Here is a 23553-nt window from a genome sequence, read left to right as displayed (position 1 = left end):
AACACCAGAGCAATAGAGGCTCAGATCTACCACACCAGACAAGACCCAAGGTGTAGCTTGTGCAAGGAGGCCCCTGAGACAGTCCAGCACATAACAGCAGGGTGCAAGATGCTGGCAGGGAAAGCATACATGGAACGACATAACCAAGTGGCGGGCATAGTGTACAGGAACATCTGTGCAGAATATGGACTGGAAGCCCCGAGATCAAAGTGAGGACCAAAGGTGGTGGAGAATGACCGAGCTAAGATCCTGTGGGACTTCCAGATCCAGACAGACAAGATGGTGATGGAGAACCAACCGGACATTGTGGTGGTGGATAAAGAACAGAGGAAAGCCGTTGTGGTGGATGTAGCAATACCAAGTGACTACAACATCAGGAAAAAGGAGAAACTGGAGAAATACCAGGGCCTCAGAGAGGAACTGGAAAAGACCTGGAAGGTGAAGACCACAGTGGTGCCTGTGGTCATCGGGGCCCTCGGGGCAGTCACCCCCAAACTGGAGCAGTGGCTAAAACAGGAACAACATCAGACATCTCAGTCCAGAAATGTGCAGTTCTAGGAACAGCCAATTATTTTTTTAATATACATCTCACATCGCTCCATTAACCCTTTAACATTTTTACCAGCATTGCACTTAGAAGTAGCTCATATAATGAGCTCAACACATGCATAGTTTCATCAGGTGTTTGCTCATTTCTGCTGCTAGTCTGAAGGAGCTGAGTGGGGGAGTTGGCAGTGGAAGCTTGGAAACTGCAGCTCAGAGAACAAGCATCGTCCTTTAAGGCAGATCCAGGTCCGACTAGTTTTGCATAGCGGTTGCTATGGAGTTTAAAGGATTTCTCACATGCATCAAATAATCAAATCAGGACTACAGGTATGTTTTGGATGAGGTAATAGAATATAACATGATGTAAAGCTCTGAAAGTTGATTTTACACCATAGTGCTCCTTCAAAACAAGAAGTTGATTAAATTAAAATGTTAATGACCATTAGATACTATCACTAATTAAAGGCTGTACTGTTATAAGTAATCTGGCTCATTTAGGTTTGTGACGCAGCAGCTTAGGAACCCCTCCTTGGACGTCTTTGCTTTTCACCGACTTTGATTAAAACTCCACTAAACGGATCAGATGTCAGATTTCTGTTTTAGCAGATTAAACTTTGGTTTTGCTCATCCAATCAAATCACAGACACACCAAAGCAGATTTTCTATTTGTTTTGTTTATTCAGAAATCATTGGCTTACAAAAATTCAGGTTGATGAGACAATGATTCGGTGGACGTTGCATCTGACTGACTGTAAGAAATAAAACCAGGAAGAAGAACCTGGCAGCTCAGGGCTTGAGGTTGCCATGTACGGCTCCTGACGTGGGTGGAGGAAATATTTTTATTTATGTTTGCAGTTTTTTTCCCCTCCATGCATGCAGCTCTGGACGCGCCCGCTGGCAGAGCTGCTGTCTCAGGATCTCTGCAATGAAACCATCTGTGGCTTCACTTGTTTTCCCCCTGCATGCGTCATCGCCATGGTGACCCATGAAGGCTTGTCACAGCTACTTGTCTTCAGAGCTCCTGGCGACGGTCCATCTGCCTGTCTGTTCTACATTCGCTGCGGCTGATGAGCGCCCCCCTGCAGAAGCTTCTTCGGTTTTCTTTTTATTCCTACGAGCGTCTGGGGAGAGGGGGAGCATCCCGGGACGGGGGTGGCGTCAGGGAGATCTGGTGTTCAACACCTTAACAGTCTTGCGGCCGTAATGCCAGTAGCTGTAGCCTGATGCTGCTGTGGTCACAGCTGTTACATACCTGCAGAATCATAAAGACGATAGTTTTAGTTAAAATCACAGCTTTCGTCTGGCTAGATGAGTTTTTCAAATCAAAAACTCGAACAATGGAGAGGATTCATTAAACACCTGTTATACTCAATTGTTCAGCTGATACACTACTGCCCCTAGTGGTAGTGCCAGGAAAACAGTGTTATAGATTGAAGTGGGAAACAAAATGCATGTTAGAATTTTTTTTTATGGAAAAAAAACTTATTTTGATTTTTAATAAACTTATATTCTATTAAAATACCTCCTCCACAAAGCTGCAACCTTAATTATATTTGAATACAATTCAGCCTGAAGCTCTACAGAGACAAGAAAAAATAGTTTGATAGTTCTCAGTTTGCTCTGTATTAGTCATTATTTTCATATTTTTACCTCTGTATTTATGTCGTCGTCATGAAACTAATCTGAATCCAATTCTGTACCTATTTGACCAACTCTTTATGTTACACATTAGTGGTGGAGTAAGGGCGCACCGATTGTAGTTTTTTGGCTAATCTTTAAAAAAACAAACTTGTAGATTCTGAGTTTGGTCAAAACCGATTTCTAATTTTAAAAAGTCGCTAAAAGTTGACAACAGTGGGGAATATTGTTAGGTGGGTCTGCCAGTCAGACCCACCTAACCCTAACTGGCCGGGGGCTGATTTTCAGACTTTTGTGCAGGAGGATAAGATCAGCTTCATATGGACGCATCACTCGATCAACTAAATGCATAAAAATTTAAGCTGATTTATGGACCCACCTAGGCCTGTCGCGATAAATCGATTAATCGAACGATAAATTAAACCTATCGACCTCATTTTAATTATCGTCTTTATCGTCTCTTCTGGCCTTTTTTCTTTCTGTTGATGACACTGATTGAAAAACGGCTAAGCTCCGGTGCTCTACACTGACCCTCCCTTCCTCATTTCCTTAGTGTAATGTCCAGCACACATTACACGAGTTGTCGGCCCATTTTCAAACCGTGAGAGACACACTAGCCGACAGAAATCCGTCTATGGATTTCTGTCGGCTATGAAATCCATAGCCACACGGCACGATCGGGTTCATCGTGCCGTGTGGTGTCCAGCCACATGGGCCCAAAATAATGGCTACAAGTCCAGTTAACTAATTTTAAAACCAGGCATTAATCAATGCTTTACTAGAATCTACCTGTGATGCATGTGGCTAGAGTCAGTAAAGTCCTGACTGAATGAAAATCATTATAAACTATTTATGTCACGTTAAGAAGAACAGCTGAAAAGTTACCGGGTTTATTAACTGCAGTAGCAATTTGGCTCCAACTCCTCTCCTTATCATTTCTATATTCTTTGCACAAAATGTTGGATAAACATTAATGTTGTTTCCACATATCATCTCCAATGTCTGCTGAACTTCGGGTTGCACACCACACACTGCAGGATGATCGGTTAGATCGGCCAACGATCCAAGATTGTCATAAGGGGAGAATGGGGCCAAAAAATGGTGTAGTATTAACTACTGCATTAGGTAGTGGGATGTGCCGGTTTTCTCTATTTAAATCTAGTGATTACTGAAGGACAATATAGTATAGACTTTATAATCTGCACTCTTTTGGTTGAATGCAGTATTTATTTCCACTTTGGCTTTATGTTGTTTAGTTTTTATTCAAGTAGGTTTTTTGTTCATGTAACTGAGAATCCATTTTATTTTTGTTTTTGGTTGTTTTGTTTATTTAGTTTATCAGTTTCAGTGTTACGTGTTATTTTGAAAATAAATATCAGGAAATCGCATGTATTATTAGTCATTTCCATTAAATCAGTGTCAAAAGGTCTTGAAACAATATTATCGTTTATCGCAATAATGTTTTTAGACAATTAATGGTCCAGCAAAATTTGTTATCGTGACAGGCCTAAATCCCCCCTTAGTGGTGATGCTTCCTACTTAAAATCCACAAAAAAACTCAAATGAACATCTGGGAACATCTGCACAGTTCCAGACACAATGAAGACACATGATGCCACATCAAATGTAACAAGATCAGGTCCTGCAATATTATAAAAATTATGTTATTAAAATGTTCAAAATAATACAGGAGATATCAATTTTGAGAGAAAAGTTTAAACATTTGTGGTTTTGGGAAAAATAAAGTTTATTTAAAAATATAGGCTACTATGTAACATAAATGGCTGCAGTAATTTAGGCTTTTATTCTAGCTCCCCATTTGGTCCACGTCAAAATGATCTGAACCAGCAGCATTTATGTGCCAGACACAGGAGGAGTTGTTTCTGCTCATTTGTTGCTGGTTTTAGTAGTTTCTTCTAAGGAAAGGGAGGAGAGGATAAAAATTCAAAGGGACGTCTGCAGAGGTCATGTGATGTTTACCATAAACCCTGCAGCAGGACGCTGTCCGTATAGTGGAAGACCGGAGCAGCCAGAGAGGCGGCAACCAGGAACAGCTGGATGGCCGTGTTCACCTGAACAAACAATTATGCACATTTTCAGTCAAGGTCATCTTTATGAAGTAGAAATGAAAAGTTTGTTCCAGGTTCAGCAACATTTTTAGGTTTCCGTGAATAAGAAGGAAAACAGAGTGAACACAGTTTCAGAGTTAATGGTTTTTCTCTCAGGTTAGATAAAAAGATTTAAAAGTAGATCTCACCTTGCTGAACAGTGTGGGCTTTAGCTGGGCTGTAGTGTAGCAGGGGTTAAAAAACTTACTGAGGGTCACCTGGACAACACAAGAGAGAACATTTGTAAAAAAAAAAAAAAAAAAGTAACAATAATGAAGCACATTGACATATAAGGGTCATTGTAGATAAAAAAAAGTTAATTTCTGCCACAAAATCCTCAAATTTTGAGATTCATCCAAGTATTTTCTAAACAAACAAGAAGGAAATTTTGAAGTTTGAAAAGTTGAAAACTTCCAAAAACTGAGATTAATCTCAAAAATCTAAATTTCCACATTTTTTTCTACAACAGTTCTGAAATTATTCTCAAAATTGAAGTCTTTCTAGGAAGTGTTAGAGTTTTTAAAACTCTGAATTTTTTTTTTTTTAGCTTTTTCTAGAATATTTCTGAGTTTAATATCAACATTTAATTTCAAATTTGACTTTGAAAACTCAGAAATTTACTTTCTAGAAAATGTCTGAGGTTAATCTCCAATTTTTTTCTTGCAAATTTTAGACATTCAGAGCTCTGAAATTTCACAATTCTTTGTTGAAAATTTCTGAGATCATTCTCAAAGTTCTCAAAACTTTTTTTGGTGTAAATATGACAAAAAAGACAAAAAATAATTTTGTCTACAATGGTTCAATACACCATGGTACATCAATCAGTATAATTCAAACCAGCTGAAACTGTTGAGGCTCCATTGACTTTCCAGGAGCGTTTGATAGAACAGTTTGTCAGAACCAGACCATTTGCACCCATGTTCCCAGCATTTCTCACCGGTGGAGGAACGGTCTTGTATCTGACCCAGAAGACGGCGGCTATCAAACCAATGTCTCGAAAAATCACTAAAGCCGTCAGCGGAGCTGAAACAAAACACAGCCGGTTAGATTCGTTGCGGCTCTCACACAGATTCTTGGACTGTTGGTGAATAACAGCGAGAGACAGAAAGCAGAGCCGGGGCCTGCTGAGTTTAATACCTGGGATAAGTTCGGCGTAGGTGAGACTCACATATAAAACACTGATGAGGATCTTGTCGGCCAGCGGATCCAGAGCGCTGCCCAAGGCCGACTTCTGATTGGGCCACGTTCTGGCAATGAAGCCATCCAGCTGGAGGAGACACAGGGACAAAGACGGGACACGGAGACAAGCTTCAGGGTTCTGATTGGCCAAACAAATGAACACACTGCGTGTTGTCAGACGGGTTCTGTTTGAATGATTTCTTCATCCCTTTCGTTGGACATTTATTCCCTGTGGTTTTGGATGCTGTGAAGCTGGAAGGACTTTTGTTCTTAATTTTTATTTTCAGATAAAAACAGAGATTTAAAGAGGAGCAGCAACAATAAACAAACGAGGTTTAGTCAGTCCCTCCGGGATGTTGCGATGTTTTTTTTGTGTGTGGTTATTGCAACCTAGAATGACTGATTTTGCAGCACCTTTTTCAAAAAGTTGCACATTTTTTAAGCTTTATTTTTGTCATAACATGGCGTTTTAAAAAAGTTGAACTAATTGGACGCAACCTTCCCTTTCCTTCTTTTTCACCCTCCCTACCTGAGAAAACCCAGCTTCATTGTCCTACCGCTGAATCTGGACACATTAGCATAGCTAGCTAACAACTGATGATGTCATCTAGTACATGTTGCTCTTCAATATAATCTCTGCTGCCTGAATATTGAGCTGTTAGCATTTCATAACATCCATGAAACTGTCATACAGCAACAGAGGTCGATTTAGATTTGTTGCAAGACTGACTGCTACTGGGAATCCTTCCTGCCCAAAGCATCACCACCCACAATGACTCTCTTAATGATTTTAATTAACGTTTAATTTTCTTTGAGATAAATGAAGTATTTTTGAATTGAACTGGAACATGAAAGAGCGAGTCAAAATCAAGCAATTTCACAGTTTTAATTTCACACAGAACTATACATTTTTTTTAAATCTTTCACTTTCACTGGCATAAATAAGACAAATTAGTAAAAAGATAAACTATGAAAAGCTTTACCAGGTCAGTGGCTCCTGCCAAAGTAAACAGACCCAGGCTGAGGTCAAAGTGCTGCTGGGTGATCAGATAACCCAGATATGGAGCCAGCAGAATCCGACACATACACAGCAGGTTGGGGATTGTCCATGGGTTCTCATACTGCAGAGAGAGGAAGAGGTTACAAACGGGTTACAGCTGGAAGTTAACGGGACATTTTTTTAAAAATCATCAAAGCTCTTCCTGGAGCAAATCTCGTCTGTCCGCGTATCTATGGCTTATCCGTGGTGTGTGGAGGGAACAGATTTTATCTTTATCATTTTCTGTTACAAAAGTTTTTTGTTTCTTTTTAATTGAGGTTGTTTTGACTTGAGGAAATGACATTTAAAGGGGCAAGTTAATGTCACCGACCAACACAAAACATAACTCTAAAATCTAATAACTTTAACATCAGTAGAACTTCTAGTGGACTGTTAAAGCAGTGGGAGCGCAGAGCAAAAGGTTCAGACTCTGTACATTAGACATACATGTGATGGGGAGGTCACTGCTTGTCCTGCTTTTATACAAGAAGAAAAACACAACAACACAACCTAACTGAAGTCTTTGTCTACCTCTGAAACTGATCTAGCAGCACAAAGGTCTCATAATCAGCCACTATGTCGCTTAATTTAGCAACTTCTCAGACAAAACAATTTAAAAACATTGGTATCAGCAGGTCAGGATTTGTACATTTTTACTGCAACCGGTGCACCTCCTAATTGTCACTTTAAAATATTTGCGGCTCTGCCTACAAAGAGAAAAATACACAATTCTCACAAAAGTTTTTCTTCAAACTGTTCTGGTAAACCATATGAAATGCTGGTTGCTGCTGACCTTTAACCCCACTTCTTGCAGAAATATGAACTCTAGATTTACCTAGAATTTTAAGCAGGAGAGTATCTATCGACTTAAACATATTGTCAAAAAGAGCAACAAATAGAGATGTAGGTTGTCTTCTTCAAGTTTGGCTTAAGATCACAGTATTCAGAGACAGGCTGTCAAACAGGAATCAAGCTCCACAATAAGACTCCAGAGTTTTGTGACATTAAAATCTCTCACTGCAGTCAGTCAAAGAAAATCTGCTTTTAACAAATATTGCTAAACGAAGATGTTCAAAATAATCAATAAAATGATGATTAGAACAGCAGACTAAACCAGAATGACTCCAACACCTTGGGTCTGAAGAATTCGATGGATGAAATCCGCTCTGTTGTCCTCAATTGTTTCTGAAAGGTCATGCTGAGGTCATCAGAACATTCAGCTTCAGGTCTGCACTTCTTCTGAGGATTCTCTTCCAGAGAGGAGTCTGCACTCAGTGCGTTTCAAGGGTGATTTATAACTCAAGCCTATCTGGAGACTTTATTTTTTATTTTTTTACAATAGACATGATCTGGGCTGAAAGGCGACAGATATGCTGCAAGCAAGGTCAAGTTCTCCAAAACAATCCAGGTCAACAGATTGTTTTATCGCGAAGCCACACAATCTGAGAAATAATTTGTTTCTGTGCAGTGGGAGGAAGCCAGAGTGTCTGGAGAACCCCTGCATGCAAACTCCACACAGACAGTAGGGTTGCACTGGTCACCGAAGCCTGACCCGTCGATTCTGGTTGTTTTTGGTCAGAAATGTTGCTAAATATAACAATAAAGTCTGCCATACACTGTTAACATTTTTAATCATGAACAGTCCAGACCTTGTGATAAGGTCAATAAAAAGTGTTATTTTATTGCCAATATGCAGATTAGTTCAAATATCCTGACATGACTCCATACAATTAGCTGGGAAACTTTTTTTTAAACTACTCGGAATAATTCAATATTGCAGTGTTTGATAGGATCAATTTGAAAGTATGTGATTGAATAGTTTTGTTTTTCCAAAGTGATTTGAGACATTTGTTGTAAATTTGTGCCATGTAAATAAACTGAATTGAATTATAATGCTTTGTCTTTCTGCTGTGGGAAAATATGCTTATACACCTAATCTTACGTCCGCTATTCTACAAGTACGGTAACTGATTAAATTGTTAATACGGTAAAAAGGAACTGTAATATTAGCATCACCATGCCACCTATCGTTTTTAGTGACCTTGGTTGAACTGTATGTCTGTGTGGGAAGCTGCAGCCCTCTGACCAGTTGGACCAGGGGTCCCCAAACTTTTTCCTGTGGGCCACATAACTTTTCCCTTCTCTGCTGGGGGCCGGAGTCAGTTTGGAACAGAAAAAGTGTGACGATTGCAGGAGTGCCTAAATGTAAAAATGTATTGTTTTCCAGAAAGCACAATCAAATAACCCTCTTTGGGTTCTTCACAGAAAAAATCCAGAAAATAACACTATTTATGAAATAAATACCATATTTTCCAGACTAAGCAGCAGATATCTCTGCCGCTCTAGGTTTTCCACAATGATGCAGCAGCAGCAGAGGGGGGCGGACACCCAAAACGGTAACTAAGTAAAAGTGCTGATCCTGCATGTTGCTACTAGCATGTGCTAAATGAAAATGGGCTCCTTGTTCTCCTTCTACTGCTTTCTTTAGATTTCAACGGCAGCTTGCATCCGTTATTGTTACACTACTGCCATCTATTGGATCCTAATATCTATACCTCAAATTCTCATAATGATCAGAGTATTATTTAATTATTATTTAAATTTTAATTCCCTATTAAAACCTAATTCCGTTTTAATTGGAGCTTTCTTCTTTTATTTCCAATTTTGACTTCCAATGATTCACTTCCTGCTAAAGAGCCCCCTGGTGGTTGAAGAAAAATTCACATATAAGCCACACTGGGCTATAAGCCCTTGCAAGGTTCAAAGCTTAGGAAAAAAGTAGCGGCTTATGGTCCGGAAAATATGGTCTATGAAAAAAAATCTAAATGCTCTCTGGTATTGTTCAGGGGGCCGGACCAAATGTGGAGGCGGGCCGGATCCGGCCCGCGGGCCGTAGTTTGGGGACCACCGAGTTGGAGGGTTAACAGCTATGGCTGCCTCTATCCCTGTTCGGACTCACCAGTTCTTTGAATTTGAACAGTCCTTGTCCCGGTACCGTGTCCCTGTCCGCTGCTGTGGACTTGTCAGACGCCTTCTCTGTCTTCCTGCTGCAAAGTCCTCGAACTCTGGGGAGAAACAACGGTCTCAAAACGGCCGCTGACCTTTCAAGACCTCTTGGTTGCACAAGCACAGATCCCTCCGCGAGTCCAAACATTTTCACTCGATGGAGGCTCGAGCGCGAACCCCCACAGTCCGTCCATTTGAGTTTGAAGAGCCACGAGCCACTAAGTCGAGGCCGTGTGAGCCTCACGCTCACGGTGGCAGGTGGCTGTCCGAGTCGCCATATTGGGGACGCAAGCCGACACACACCCGGGCAGCGCTTAGGAACACTCGCTGCCTTGAGAAACAGTGAAGCGGAAAGCCGGCTCAAACACGTCGTTATCATCTTCGAGAGGCTCGCATTACTGACCGGCTGCCCGTGTGTCGTTTCCCCGCGTGCTCATCGTGGGTTACTGATCCTGATGGCAACCCTGCGAGGGAAGCAAGGCTGCCATGTTACCGGAAACACATACGGCACAAGATGTCGTAAAACATAGGTGGGTTTCAAAATAGTTTCAGAAAAAAGTTCCTTTATTCTGCTCAATCTGAGACTGTATTATATTATGGAAGCCCATTTTCGCCATGAAAGAAAAAATAAAAGTCCAACAGGAAGTCATAATTTCGACTTTCAAAGTCATAATTATGAGATTTAATGTCATAATTTCGACTTTCAAAGTCATAATTATGACTTTCAAAGTCATAATTTCGACTTTCAAAGTCATAATTATGAGATTCAAAGTCATAATTTCGACTTTCAAAGTCATAATTATGAGATTCAAAGTCATAATTTCGACTTTATGACTTTTAATCTCATAATTATGACTTTGAAAGTCGAAATTATGACTTCCTGTTGGTTTATTTTTCATTTCATGGCGCAAATGGGCTTCTATAGAGTTTAAGAATCACCGTTTCAAAAAAAGTATTTAAAAACCCATTTTAAAATAAAGTCTGTTGTATTTAATGAAACGCTCGACAGAAAAGAATAGTTTATTTACAACAGAATTTGCACAAACAGTAGTTGTACATTTTTACACAATTATCTACATAAAGAGAAAATTCATTTGTGAAAACAACTGTAGTGAGATTATATAAATTAAACAATTAGCATATTCATGCACTTTAGCTCGTATGTGAACAATAGCTACTACTGCTGGAAACTTGTATTCCTGACAAATGCTGCAGCAGACATCCCGTAAGACGCACTTTAGAGGGTTTTTGGCTGGATTCACTCCCTTATTTTCTTCTGATCGTCAGCATTCCCTCTACTCTTTGCCTGAGAATATTATCCCCACACAGGTTTTCTTGTGTTTTTAGTTTAAAGCGATTTTACAAATAACCAACCAAACACCAAGTAAAGTCTGTGTTGGGCAGTAGTGTCCAGCAATCACATGGTCTGAAGTTGGTACAACTTGGGCCCTTTCTTAAGCAGGAAGCCCTGTTCATTGAGGGAACTCAAAAGACCTTGAAAATCCATCACCTGGAAGGAATCAACAGCATAAAGTTGTCATTAGAACTGGGATTGTAGAGAATGTACTAACTTTACTCACCCAGTAATAATTATCTAAATGATGAGCACGGCTATGTGTTTAACTTTTTTCGGGCCAAGAACTTTTACCTTTATGTTCATTTTGTCAGCTACAGATCGAATTGTCTGCAGGTCAAACTGCTTCTGATTGGTCCTCTGAGCGTGTGAGTGGAGGGCGCTGACCAGCCGCTTTGCAGCGCCTCGCTGACTCATGCCAGAGCCGAGCTGAGAACGTTCAAAGTCCAGGTTTCCCAGGCCGTCTGAATATGTATCAGCTAGACTTCAAACGGAAACAAAAGATGCTTACGTCGCAGTACACAACACAATAAGACAGGCCCTCACCTCTAGAAACAAGCAGACTTTTACACTACCTTGATTGTTTCGAGAAAGAATAGAAAAAACTAAAGTAGGGATGCACCGATGTAAAAATTTAAATGGAAAACAAATAAACATTGTTTGGACGTTAATATTGGCCCAGTTTTACTTTCCAGACCAATACTGACATGTTAAAAAATGACTAACATCAGCTGATATCGATATATTGTGCATCCACAGTTAAAAGAAGTACAGTGCTTTACAATTATGTTCATATACCTTCAACTTTTCAGTGTTTTTTTCATATTACAACCACAAACTTGAAAGTAGTGTGTGGTTCTCCAAATTGTTCTGTTTTTTTCTTCAATGCATCTGTATATAGGCCTGTCACGGTAACACATTTTGCTGGATGATAAATTGTCCCAGGAGTTATCACAATAAATGATAGCATTGTTGGTTTTGAGACCATTGTCAAGTAATGCAAAGGTTACAGCATAGTAATACAAGAACACATTCTCAAAGACCAATAATATGTAATTTCTAATGAACAGTTAAGACTGGAAGAAATTTTAAATATCCAAAATAAATAAAGTAATGGAAAAAAAAACAAATAAAATGATCAACAAAGTCTCTAAACAAAATTCAGCAAACTTAAGACTTTTATCATCTAGTTTTTGGGAGAAAGAAAGAGAGAGAAAAGAGGAAAAACAATAAATCATGCACATGGAAATTATTGAGTTTGTTTTACTTTATCATTCGATTGATTGATTTACTGCTTATTGTGGCAGGCCTACAGTTGTACTCACCCCCTTCCTCTAAATACTCCTAAATAAAATCTAAATAAGCAGAAATCCTAAGTTTTTACATGTGTAAAGCTGGTAGCAATATACACAAAATAACTAATTGCAGCAAAAAATAACTCCAGGCAGTATTCAGTATTCAGACAGCTTAAATACAAATGTGTCACAATTTTTAGACTTTTTTCAAAAAATATTGTAGAAAATCATGTCATTTTTCTTTCATTCACATTTATGAACTTCTTTGTGTTTGTCGATTGCAGGATATCTCAATAGAAAAAGTTAAATAGCTATAAATACTTTTGGAAGGCACTGTTTAGGGTTATTACAGTGAGGAACTTCATTAATTGGCGAAACAGTGAGATAAAAATAAATAGAACATGGAGTCTCTAAAGTCTCTTCTGATTTGCTGACGTTGCTGCAGAGTTACCTGTGTTTCATGATCTCCACCACATCTTCAGCATCACTTTGTGTCGCCACTTCTCTGAGCTCCAATTTGGCTCTTGCCTAGAGAAAATCAAACAATTGCCGGAAAAGAAGGTCAGAACTCCAGCAAGGTACGAAGCACTCACTAAATACCTCAGCCCAAGCCAACCCACCTCGGTAAGCCTGATTAAGGACTCCAGCTGCCGTGTGGTGATGGGCGTGGCATCAGCCGAGTGCGCTTGGGATCTCAGAGATAGGTAGAAATCTTGAAGGGTTTTTGCCGCTTCAGGAGACAGCGTGGGTCGGACGTACTGACGGGCGTAGCTGATGTACTTCCTCAACAGGCATGTTGGAATCACATCGACCGATTCATTTGCTGGAAACTGGAGACAACAGGTGGGATTGGTAGAATCTTCACAGGCTGTACAAATGCCAAGGAGAGCTTAAGTTTCAGTAGACCTCTCTACTTTAACGTTCAGTATTAGAGTTGCCATCTATGAGATAAAGAGTCTGACAGAGTTCATCCTAACATTACAGTCAGCTGATACTTTGGTGCCAGCTTACATCATGCTCTGGTGTTGAACATAAACAGAGAAGTTAGGATAAGAACGAAGGACAACAGATCTCCATGTCAAGAGGACAAGATTGTAACTCAAAAATATGATTTAAAGAGTAAATGTTGAAATGAGATCTTTTTGGAGCCAAGGAAAACTTTAAAAGAATGTAAAACAGGCTTTTCCAAATATAAAACAGAATTCACTTTTTAAACTGTAGGCACCTTCGACAGAAGGTGCAATTTCCACTGCATTCCCTTGAAGTGCTTGAGCAAGTAAAACTGCTAAGGGACAATCATCTGCCCTACAAGGTCACTGACATTTCAAACCTGGCATGTGCCATAACAGAGGGAGTTTAAATGCTTCAAAGACAGTTTTGTTCAGTCCTTCTCCCAGACAGACACAGAGATGCGTCCTCTGGTGTAGCCTCTTAAATAGCTGCATTTATATCGACTATAAAACTGCACAATTTGACATTACGAAAATATGCCTCTTAATAGAAACACAGCAATTTTGAAAAAATAAAAATTTTTTGATAAAGTAAGTTTTGGCACTAGGGTGAGGTGGTATTTTTAGCTATATCAAAATTAATTAATTTTGCAAAACTGCAATGGAAACACTTTTTTCACATCACATGAGTCACACATTTAACAACCGGATATTGCTGCTGGTGCAGCATGCTGTTTAATGACCTATTGAATGGACAGAGTTATTCACATGATTTTTATTGCATTTCTTATTTAATAGTAACACAGCAAATGCAAAATGTTATATTTTTGACACCAGCGGAATATTGGCAAAGTTAGTTCAGTAAAAGTGTTTACACAGAGGAATGAAATGACTATAAACTGGTGGAGGCACTAAAGTATGATACACTCACTTATTTTAAAAAGACCAGATTGTTTTAGACTGCCTGGTAGAAAAGGCTGGCTCTGTTCTGGAGACTAGTTTGGAATCTCTGGATGACATTATGAAAGGAAGGATTCTTTATAAAATCAAAAAGATTACAGACAACCCAGAGCATCCTAAGTATCAGACAGCAACAGAGGATCTTTAGTCAGAGTCTTCTTCAAAGCTGCTGAAAGACAGGCCACTGCAGGAGATCCATCCTACCCACAAACATCAGCATCTAAAAAAAAGTTTTACCTGCAGTCGTTCAGACAGAGGCATGGCTGCATGCTGCAGCAGGATGGAAGTCTCGGGGTCATTACTTGTTCTGGTCACCGTGGCGCTGCTGGTTCTACCTTTCCCCGCCCTGTTGGCCATGACATGCTCGGACAGCTTGCGGTCATGTGACTCATCTGGGATGTCCAGAAGAAGGAAGACAACGTCGAAGCGGGAGAGGAGGGCGGAGCCCATTCTACGGACACACCAGAAGGAAATTAAAGCCAACTGTTCCACGGTTCCATCCACCTGAAGCAGCTGCTGGAAGTTACTAGAGGTGAAAACTCACTTTAGATTTTCAGAGACAGTCTTCCCTCTGTTGTAGTGGCCTCCGACGGGGTTAGCAGCAGCAACAACAGACGTTCTAGCAGGCAGAGAGGAGACGATGCCGGCCTTAGCCAGACTTACCGACTGCTGCTCCATGGCTTCCAGCAGAGCCTGCTGCTGGCTCCCCAGCTTGTCGAACTCATCAATGCAACAAAGGCCTGGAAGTACAGGAAGCAGGAAAACAGGAAGTCAGCCTGACACAGAAGGTGCCAATCAACAACAGGCAACATGGACTTCAAATCCATAGTAACACAGCAAATGCAAAATGTAATATTTTTGACACTAGCGGAATATTGGCAAAGTTAGTTCAGTAAAAGTGTTTACACAGAGGAATGAAATTACTACAAACTGGTGGTGGCACTAAAGTACCACCACCAGTTTGTTTTATCACATTTTGAGGTATTCACAATTCACAATCAACATTTCTGCAATACATCTGTTTTTGCATACAGTCTATGTTTAAAAACCTTCACATATATTAGTCTTGAAATAAACTTATCAACTATCAGATACTTAAGTACATTGGTGAAATTTTCACTGCTAAGCCGCACAGTAATTTCATCAATGTTTGTACCCAGCAGTGAAAAAAAAATCAATATGGAAAATTAATAACGCTGTTAGTTTTGGGGAATTTCAAATAATCTTTCCCAGAGGAAAGTTCACATGCATATATTACCTTGGTCAGCCAACACCAAAGCACCTGCCTCCAGAGCATAATCTCCTGTTCCAGAGTCTCTGGACAGACTCACTGTTAGTCCTTTGGAGATAAACACAAAATGCAACATTTTGGAACTAGAGTATATATAACCATAGTCAAAAGAACAGAGTGTGTAAAAAGAGATACAGTCAAGGTAAAAAAAAAACCCCAAAACAAAACAATACAATACACTCTTTCAATTCTAGGATTTGAAGTATAGGCACATAGAGGCTTACCCGTAGTGCTGGTGCTGTTGCCGCATACATAGATTCCCCTTGGAGCCACGTTACACACCGCCTGTTGGAGGAGGAACAGAAACAAAAAAGATATGAACAGTTAAACCATCTCAGTCGGTACTGTCACAAAAGGATCAGGATCACAATTACAACTTTTACTGGATGATGAATTGTCCCACAAATTAATGCAATAGACAATAAAACAAAAATTGTTTTGAGATCATTTATAAAGGGGCAGTATTGTGTGTATTCCAGTCACAAAGTGCCATTTTATAGCACAATCAAATAACTATGTGAACTTGTTACAAAAGCGCTGAGTATACATTTATTTACTTTTAAAGGCATCACAACATGGCTCCTCTATTAACCCTTTAACAACGTTTTTACTAGTGTTTTACTGAGAAGTAGCTCCTATAAAGAGCTCAGCAGATGCGTAGTTCCAGTAGATGTCTGCTAATTGCTGCTGACTAGTCTGAAGGAGCTGAATGAGCCGGAAGGTTGGAAACTGCAACTCTGAGGAGGAGCTTTATCCTCAAAGGCAGAGCTAGGTCCACAAAAGTGTTGTGCACAAGTGAATGGTTGCCACGGGAGATTAAAGGATTTTTCAAACATTCATGAGAAAAATCAAAACAAAACTCCACGTATGTTTTTGATGAAAGATTAACAGTATGACATGATGCCAAGCTCAGAAAAGTTAATTTTGGATAACACTTCCCATTCAAGAAATATGTTAATAATGACATAAGTTTGTCCTCTTAAAGACTAATAAACTTTAATTTTGTACATAAACACTCCACACTGAAACTGGGAGATATTTTAAATATAAAAAAACTCGAGAACCAAAAATGATACAAAGAGCAGAAATAAAAACCACACACAGCCAAAACCTTTAATAAAAAGGAATATGAAGACTGTGAACAAAATAACCCTTCAAAAAAAATGTATCACCAGAATGAAAATCACTGAGCTCATTTTAATCTATCATGCAATTAACTAATAAATTGCTTATTGGGACAGCTCCTCTGTGTTACCTGTAACATCTGACTCTTCCCCAGTCCAGGGTCTCCCACCACCAGGATGTGAGGGTCTCCTCTCACTGGGACGCTGCTCTTGTCTGTGTGTTTCTGTCTGCCTCCAAACAACGCCAAAGCCAGGCCAGCCTTCACCAGCTGCCAACGCACAGGAAAACCAGCATGAACACTGAATATGAGCAGCGTGTTTGATTGCTCTACAAAATCAGAGTGTAATTTCAGTCTGAACTCACCAGATGGCCAAAGATGGCAGGACACAAAGAGCTGGAAGAAGTCAGAGAAGAGCACACATTAAGAACTTGACACATGTTAAAGCTGTTTTAATCAGATCATTACATGGCTGCTGGATTTCACCAATTTTAAATCAATACTGTCTGAAGTATAACTCCTAGAAGAGCAATGCTCATTTCAAATTAAGAGAAAAGTCAAGAACACAGGAAAAAATGAACACAGATAAACTCTGAAATTTAGAGCTTTAAATAGAATTTAAAATATGTCTACAATAGGATTCAAATTCAAACATATTTTATTGACACCAAAGGGAAATTAAATATATTTCTAGCTTCAGTTGATATTATTTCAGCTTTCCCAATGTTAATCACAGGCTACCCAGTTGCTATGGTTACACATTATCACCAAATATCAAAGCATGAAAAATATTGCCAAAAATCTGTACAACTACACTGCATCCAAAACATAAAGGAACATTTGTCAAAAAAAGTAATTTCCTCCAGAAAGGCAGGAATGAAAGTTTGAAAAAGAAAAAAAAATCTCAATGAAAGTACAGACCTGCTCCAACCTGCTGAGCGGCGCAATTCTACAACGATTCAGATGAACTCCAGACTTTTTCAGATTTAAATTGGAAGACTTCTCAGTCTTGTGTGTAAATACAGAAGTTTTCAATTCACTGCAGATATATCCATTAATTTTGGCCATCGTAAGAAAAACATCACAAAAAAAAATCCTAAAATGCATAAATGGACAGATGGACCCTTAACATGTCCTGTAGTAGGTGGTTTCAACTTTGACCAGGTCATGTTAAATAAATCACATGCTCAACCAGTTTTTAGGATTTCCTTCTAATGAATATCCTGAGATATCTCTGCTACTGTCTCCTACTACCTTCAATGTTGTGATATTTGCTGTTATTTCAGTTTTTAAGTTAATCTTTTCCTCTGATTTTTTCCTCTCTTCACAGAAGTTGCAGTTCAGTTTTAGCTGCTAAACTTTCCTGGAAGAGAAGGAATCAGCAAGCTGCCAATAACTTCATATTCATATATTTGAAATGACTTACTATTCATGCTCTTGTGGAACAACCAGTGAAAAAAATTAGTAGAAAAAACAAATCTGACAATGATGTCGGTTTTGTTTTTTATTTAACATCACTAATTGAAATTTACTGAGATAATAATAAATCAACAATTTTAGAATAAAATTTTTGTGTGTGTGTGTATCTGGTCGATCTTCTCAAACCTGCAATCGGTCATGGTAGCTGGACGCCCAGAGTCAGAGTCATCCTTATTCATTTTAAACATAAAGGGAATCTTTATGTTTAAAATGACTCCTTTTAAACAGAAGGGTCTGATGTAGCAGAGCAGAATTGATCTGCAAGTAATTTTACTTTAGAATTAATGACATGTTAAACATTTCATCCAGTTCAATTAAACAGATCCATATAGGTCATGTGTTCAAAAAAAAGTCTTACTAAGTCCAAAAACTAAAAGGTATATCTCTATGATCGGTCTATTAGCACATTTATGTATCATATAATATCTAGAAATTCTGGCACTGCTGTGGTGTGGCTTGCCATCACAGTCCATATTGCCAAACGCAGCAATAAAAACACATTGAACTCTTTTGTTTGATTTCCCCTCACTATCGTATTTTTCATGCCCGACTGTGAAGATTTACACAAATCATTATTTTGAACCTTTTGATGATTTTATAATAATACCACGAAGCACAAAGCAGTCAAACATACTGCAGACAGCGATACACTTACTGCACGATGAGACGCAGCAGGTTCGGCTGTGACTGGATCTCCTGGATGGCGTAGAGCTCCTTCAGACTGAACTCCTCTCCTCCTGTGCGATCTTCCCTCGATCCTCCTGACCCTTCACCTCCACACTTAGACAGCTGACCTGAATATTCAGCTCATATTATCTTTATCCTGAATTCTTAGAGGGAAATGTGGCATGGATCAAAAACATGCCTGCCGGTACCTTTGGTGTTGCTGACTGAAGTAGCTTCGATGTAGAGGAGAAACATGCATTGATCTTTATTTCCTCTGGAGCTGCCTGCAGTCAGAAAGCAGATGTTTGAACTATGTGATGAAGACATCTGACTGGACAGGTGGCGTCTGAGGTTAGTCTTATTGTCACTGCTGAGGGTACATCTCTAACCATGATCAGATATTAATTCAACATATGTATGTTCGCACCGTCATTGATGACTCTGACTATCCCCGTAACGGTGACTGCGTCTCCTGGGACGCAGCTGTCACAGAGGTCGGAGGTCAGGTGACACTCCACGGTGCGAGGGATTCGTCCCGTCTCCCTCTGCTCGCCGCCCACCAATTCCTGCACCCTGAGGAGGCGAGAGAGATGCGTTTCAGAGATCAACAAACACTTTTTTCACTTTTGATCTGCCTTTCAAAATCTTTTTAATTTCATATGGAGATAAAATTACAGCTCCCTAAACAATTTTTAAAATGTTTAACTTTTTTTTAAAATGATATATGTGCTACAAAAGCCTTGCTAAATCTGTTACGTAGTAAATTACAGACACATAAAAAACATAGATTTTTTTTAAAACAAAATTTATGTCACAAAATTGTAGAACTTGCAATATCTGAAGACCACGCCTTCTGAAATCACCAGCATGTAAAACAATAAATAAACAATCCTTCATAACCCAATAAATCTGTCTGTACAATGTCCCAACAAAAATGTACAGCTGATATTATATTCTCTGTAGACCAAATGAAATAGTTTTCATCTCCTCTACACAGAGAATATGGTCATTATGCCCTTACTTGATGATTTGCCAGTCTACTGTCTTTGTGGAGGGAGAACTTCGAAGAGGGAGGAAGGAACGAGTACGACATCCAGGCTGGATACACTATGTGATAAAACAAACAAAACTGTGTCATTGTTTTAGAGACCAAACAGGGAACAGAGTTATGTACATGGAATTATCTTTATGGGTGAAAAAGCCTTTTTTCAGTGGAAAACAGTCATAGTAAAATTGCTTAGTGCTTAAAAATAACATAAAATAGGTAAAAACCAGTGATGGGTACATTTTCACTAATTTGAAAATAGCAGAGCTAATTTTTCATTTTAATGCATTAACATTTTTGATAACTTTGAAAACAGTTGGAGCACTTAGCCTCCTCTAAATGAACATTTCCAGATAAATGAATGTAGATTTGAAAACTTTCAGCTAAAGAGGGGGTCACCGTGCCTCTAATGTGCGGGGTGGGGGGAGGGGTCGAGGGGCCATAATGGCCCATCGATGAGTACTCAGTCCACACTGAGGACTGTCCCTCCCCAGTGTTGAAGCACTGAGGAGTGACAGTGATTGTCCAAGTGGGCCGTTTGGAGATGCCGAATGGAGACTCCGGATGGAACACTTGGACAACACCTGCACATCCTCATAAATAAATGTCAAAAATTACATTTTTTTTGTGTGCTATTTTAATCATTCTTGGAATCCACGAGCAGAATACTTTATTCAACAGATTTATTGTATTTTCCAGTCCATACATTCAACACTCAATGTGTATTGAAAAGAAATAAAAATGAAAAAAAATTTTGAAGCAAAATTCTTACATTTTTTTGTTTCAAACGTAATAACTACAAACCACTTACAGTTGGAGTATATTTTTGACTGCAAAAATGGAAAATTTAGCTTGTCTTCTTCATAAAGAGACCAAGTTTTTGCATGTACTCCAAATTGTTCAAGAACAGCAGATGATTTAATTTGGGTATACCTTTTCAGCTGTTTTTGGTGATTTTGGTCCCACCAGTTGATAAGTTAACATAGTTGAATTTAGCAGGTTAGCATTAGCTTCTGCTAATAGCATGCTGGAATAGTGCTTTGGCGTTTAACTAATGTTTATGACTAGTGCATTGGGTTTTAATCCAAATAACTTTTTAGCAAGCAGTATTCACAAACTAGCTAGCAAGGGTTTACTAGCAACTAGTCAGTGGTAGCCTCAAGTGCCTGGAGTCACAAAACATACTGAAGATGTCTGCTTGTGAAAAGTCCCAAAGTCACCAAATTTGTGAAACCAACCCAGATCACTTTGAACTGTGTGTTCTAACCTTCGTAGGTGTTGCATATTTCCCATGCTGCAGTGGTAGGGTCAGAGTGCTGGTGCAGGTCTGGCACTTGAACGCCATCCTGGTACACTGAGGTCTGATGTTGCTCACCCGGACCACGGTTCCTCTCACACACACCATCCGGCCGAACACACTGGCTCGCAAAGTCCGCAGTGGAGTCAGCGGCTCGTAGTTATACAGCCTGCGAGGGAGAACCTACAGCTCAGCTGGGACAGTAGAACAACTTCCTGCTCTGTACGGCGGTCAGTACCTCACACTGATATGAGGAATATTGATGATTGGTGTAGCAACAGGAAGTTCCTCGTCTTGGAGCTCTGCAGCTTGTTTTTCCAAATCTGCAGTCAATACCTGAAGCACACACGCTCTTCAGTTGGAAATGTAACAGCAAGCGGACTAACTTCACAAATTAAAATAGATTTATGGTAAGAATATTACATTCAATGGCTTTTTGTGTTTACCTGATGAATGGCCACGCCCAAACAGTTCAGTATCATGTCTGGCTGTTCCCGCAGGTCTGTCACAATGTCAGTGAGAGCTTCACACACGGCTTTATTCCCAGTTAAATCTGTGTAATCCACCAGCACACTGCCCTGGCGCTCAATATCATCCTACAGAAAAACACAACTGTTCTCTTTTACTCACCTTTTGCCGAGAAAACACAAATCATAAAAACATACCAACACAGGACTGACTTTATCATACAGATGGATCTGGGATATGAAGTACTTCTCAAACACTTTGATCTTCTCCACACTGGGTGAGCTCTCTATGAAACCTTAGCAGGAAAAAATGGAAATATTCTCAAAATAAATACAGATTTTACTTATGCTGTGTACAGTCAGGCTTTACTTCATTTCTGCCAGGCTAAACTTTGTTTGCTAACTAATTTTAAATATGTTTTTTGATACACCAGTGGCAGTGAAAGCAAAGACGGGTTAAAGAGCATTTTTGGTGAAACCGTAAAAAATTGTGAACACACAAGGATTCAAATTTAAACATTACACCAGTGGTCCCCAAAGTGGGTCCTCGAGGGCCGGCATCCTGCATGTTTTAGTTCTCTCCCTGGTTTAGCTCACGTAGATCAAATGATGGCTGATTAGAGGCCTAAGAAGAACATTGACATGCTGAAAAGGTTGTTACTACCACCAGGGAGAGAACTAAATCATGCAGGATGCCGACCCTCAAGCACCGGCCTTGGGGACCCCTGCATTACACAAACGTAGAAAAATGCCTTCTTTTGTAACAGAACAAATTAATAAAATTAGGCTGTAAGGCTTCTCATAACAAAACAAAATGCAAAAATAATTATTAACATAAAAATCATTGAAATTTTACCAAGTTAAGTTAAAATATGAGGCTAATATGTCCTGTAATGACACATTGACTTACCTTCTGTGAAATACAGAGCCCAGCCTTTGTATGGACACAGTGCATCAAGAGTGGTCTGGATTGGGGCTGAGTGGACAACAGTAAAGCAGTCTGGATGAAGCTGTAAGAACTTTTTATTTGTTCTAAACTAATAAAAATGGTGACATGACATTTTTTAGGTGATTTGAAATAAAAAAAGCAAAATTCCTACTAGATACAGATATAATAATGGAGCTCACCTCTCTGGGAGCTTAAAGATGGATTTCCACTAACACCACCTCCTCGGCTCCCTCCACCTCCCGCTGCTGACCCTCCTCTCCACGGCCTCCTCCACCCTCCCTGTCCTCTCCATCCATTCCCACCTCCTCCTCTCCATCCCTTGTTCCCACCTCTCCATGAGCCTCTAGAGGTTCCCTCTGTACTCATTGGGGGAAAAGTCTAAAAAAATTTGAGTTAGAAGCACAGATTTCACTTTTTTAAAAATGCTTAGTTAAATGAAAACACACCTGCTGCGTACACAAACGAGTCACTGTAAAAAGGAGATCGCACATCTAGCACAGGATTTATCACTGCAGTCTTCCAAGAGAAATAAGCCATGGCCAACACTTCTATCACTTGATGGAGCCAATGAATAAAACAGGTACCCTGTATAGTTATTTTTAACCACAAACACTTGCTTTTTAAGGTGTTTCCCAGCTCTGTTGGCTTTTATTTAACGGTTGTCAGACATGATGAAAATGGGTTATGAAAGAGAGACATGCGGCACAGGTCATCTGGCCGAGATTCGAACCTGTGACGGCCGCGGGTCGTACGCTGTGCCCCTGCGCCACCGGTACCCACGTAACACCTAATTTTTTTAGTTGTTTTCAGTTACACAGGGATTGCTTAAAGAATCTCATTATTATTATTACCTTATATTATCATAGGAAATCTATGAAAACTACATAAGGTCGTACATACCTTTCGTTTTGAGTCGATAAGATACTATAACTGCTCTGTAACTAGACCAGTCCACTAAATATCATCTTCCCCGAAACGCTTCGATAATTTGTTAGCTAACTAAAGTGTCAAAATTCCCTCCACTGACAACAAGCTTCTTCTGCTGCTGCTTACAACACCCCAGGTTGCGAGGTGCTATACTGCCCTCTGAAGGACACCAAAATAACTACAGGAATAGATTGAATCTCTCTCTCTCGCTGAGAATTTATATATATATATATA

At 39.6% G+C, this 23553-nt stretch overlaps 1 protein-coding gene across 5 annotated transcripts; it reads right to left on the bottom strand.

The window, feature by feature from the left end:
• Positions 1-1200: 1200 nt before the first annotated feature.
• Positions 1201-23447, bottom strand: mcm8 (minichromosome maintenance 8 homologous recombination repair factor). Of its 5 annotated transcripts, XM_008429065.2 has the most exons (26): positions 23293-23447; positions 22572-22770; positions 22354-22419; positions 21657-21739; positions 21423-21572; positions 21215-21312; positions 20947-21145; positions 19656-19741; positions 19062-19207; positions 18844-18918; positions 18624-18762; positions 16855-16885; positions 16622-16759; positions 15591-15651; positions 15334-15414; positions 14620-14815; positions 14313-14526; positions 12786-12995; positions 12617-12693; positions 9470-9575; positions 6455-6592; positions 5430-5559; positions 5230-5315; positions 4442-4510; positions 4165-4256; positions 1201-1798 (listed from the first exon to the last, which is right to left on the bottom strand). In XM_008429065.2, the coding sequence occupies exons 2-26, from the start codon at positions 22756-22758 to the stop codon at positions 1705-1707; spliced, it is 2952 nt and encodes a 983-aa protein (XP_008427287.1). In that variant the 5' UTR covers positions 22759-22770; positions 23293-23447; the 3' UTR covers positions 1201-1704. The 5 variants fall into 5 exon arrangements, with proteins under 5 accessions (XP_008427287.1, XP_017164663.1, XP_008427293.1 ...); XM_017309174.1 differs by lacking the exons at positions 21657-21739; positions 23293-23447 and having other exon boundaries at positions 22572-22663; XM_017309175.1 differs by lacking the exons at positions 1201-1798; positions 4165-4256; positions 4442-4510 and having other exon boundaries at positions 5461-5559.
• Between the last annotated feature and the right edge of the window lie 106 nt (positions 23448-23553).

The sequence above is a fragment of the Poecilia reticulata genome, linkage group LG15 (genome assembly GCF_000633615.1).
Source record: "Poecilia reticulata strain Guanapo linkage group LG15, Guppy_female_1.0+MT, whole genome shotgun sequence".
Lineage (NCBI taxonomy): Eukaryota > Metazoa > Chordata > Actinopteri > Cyprinodontiformes > Poeciliidae > Poecilia > Poecilia reticulata.
The sequence above is the reverse complement of the archived record's forward strand: the minus strand, read 5'-3'. Positions and strand labels throughout refer to the sequence as shown.

What these genes read in the sequence shown, in the direction of transcription:
- mcm8 (XM_008429065.2), bottom strand. Translation starts at nt 22,758, where the DNA reads ATGAGTACAGAGGGAACCTCTAGAGGCTCATGGAGAGGTGGGAACAAG. An exon ending in GGAAGAGTCAGATGTTACAG is followed by an intron (nt 15,652 to 16,621) that starts GTAACACAGAGG and finishes CTCCTCCAACAG; the next exon opens with GCGGTGTGTAACGTGGCTCC. An exon ending in GTCCTGCTGCAGGGTTTATG is followed by an intron (nt 1,799 to 4,164) that starts GTAAACATCACA and finishes ATGATTCTGCAG; the next exon opens with GTATGTAACAGCTGTGACCA.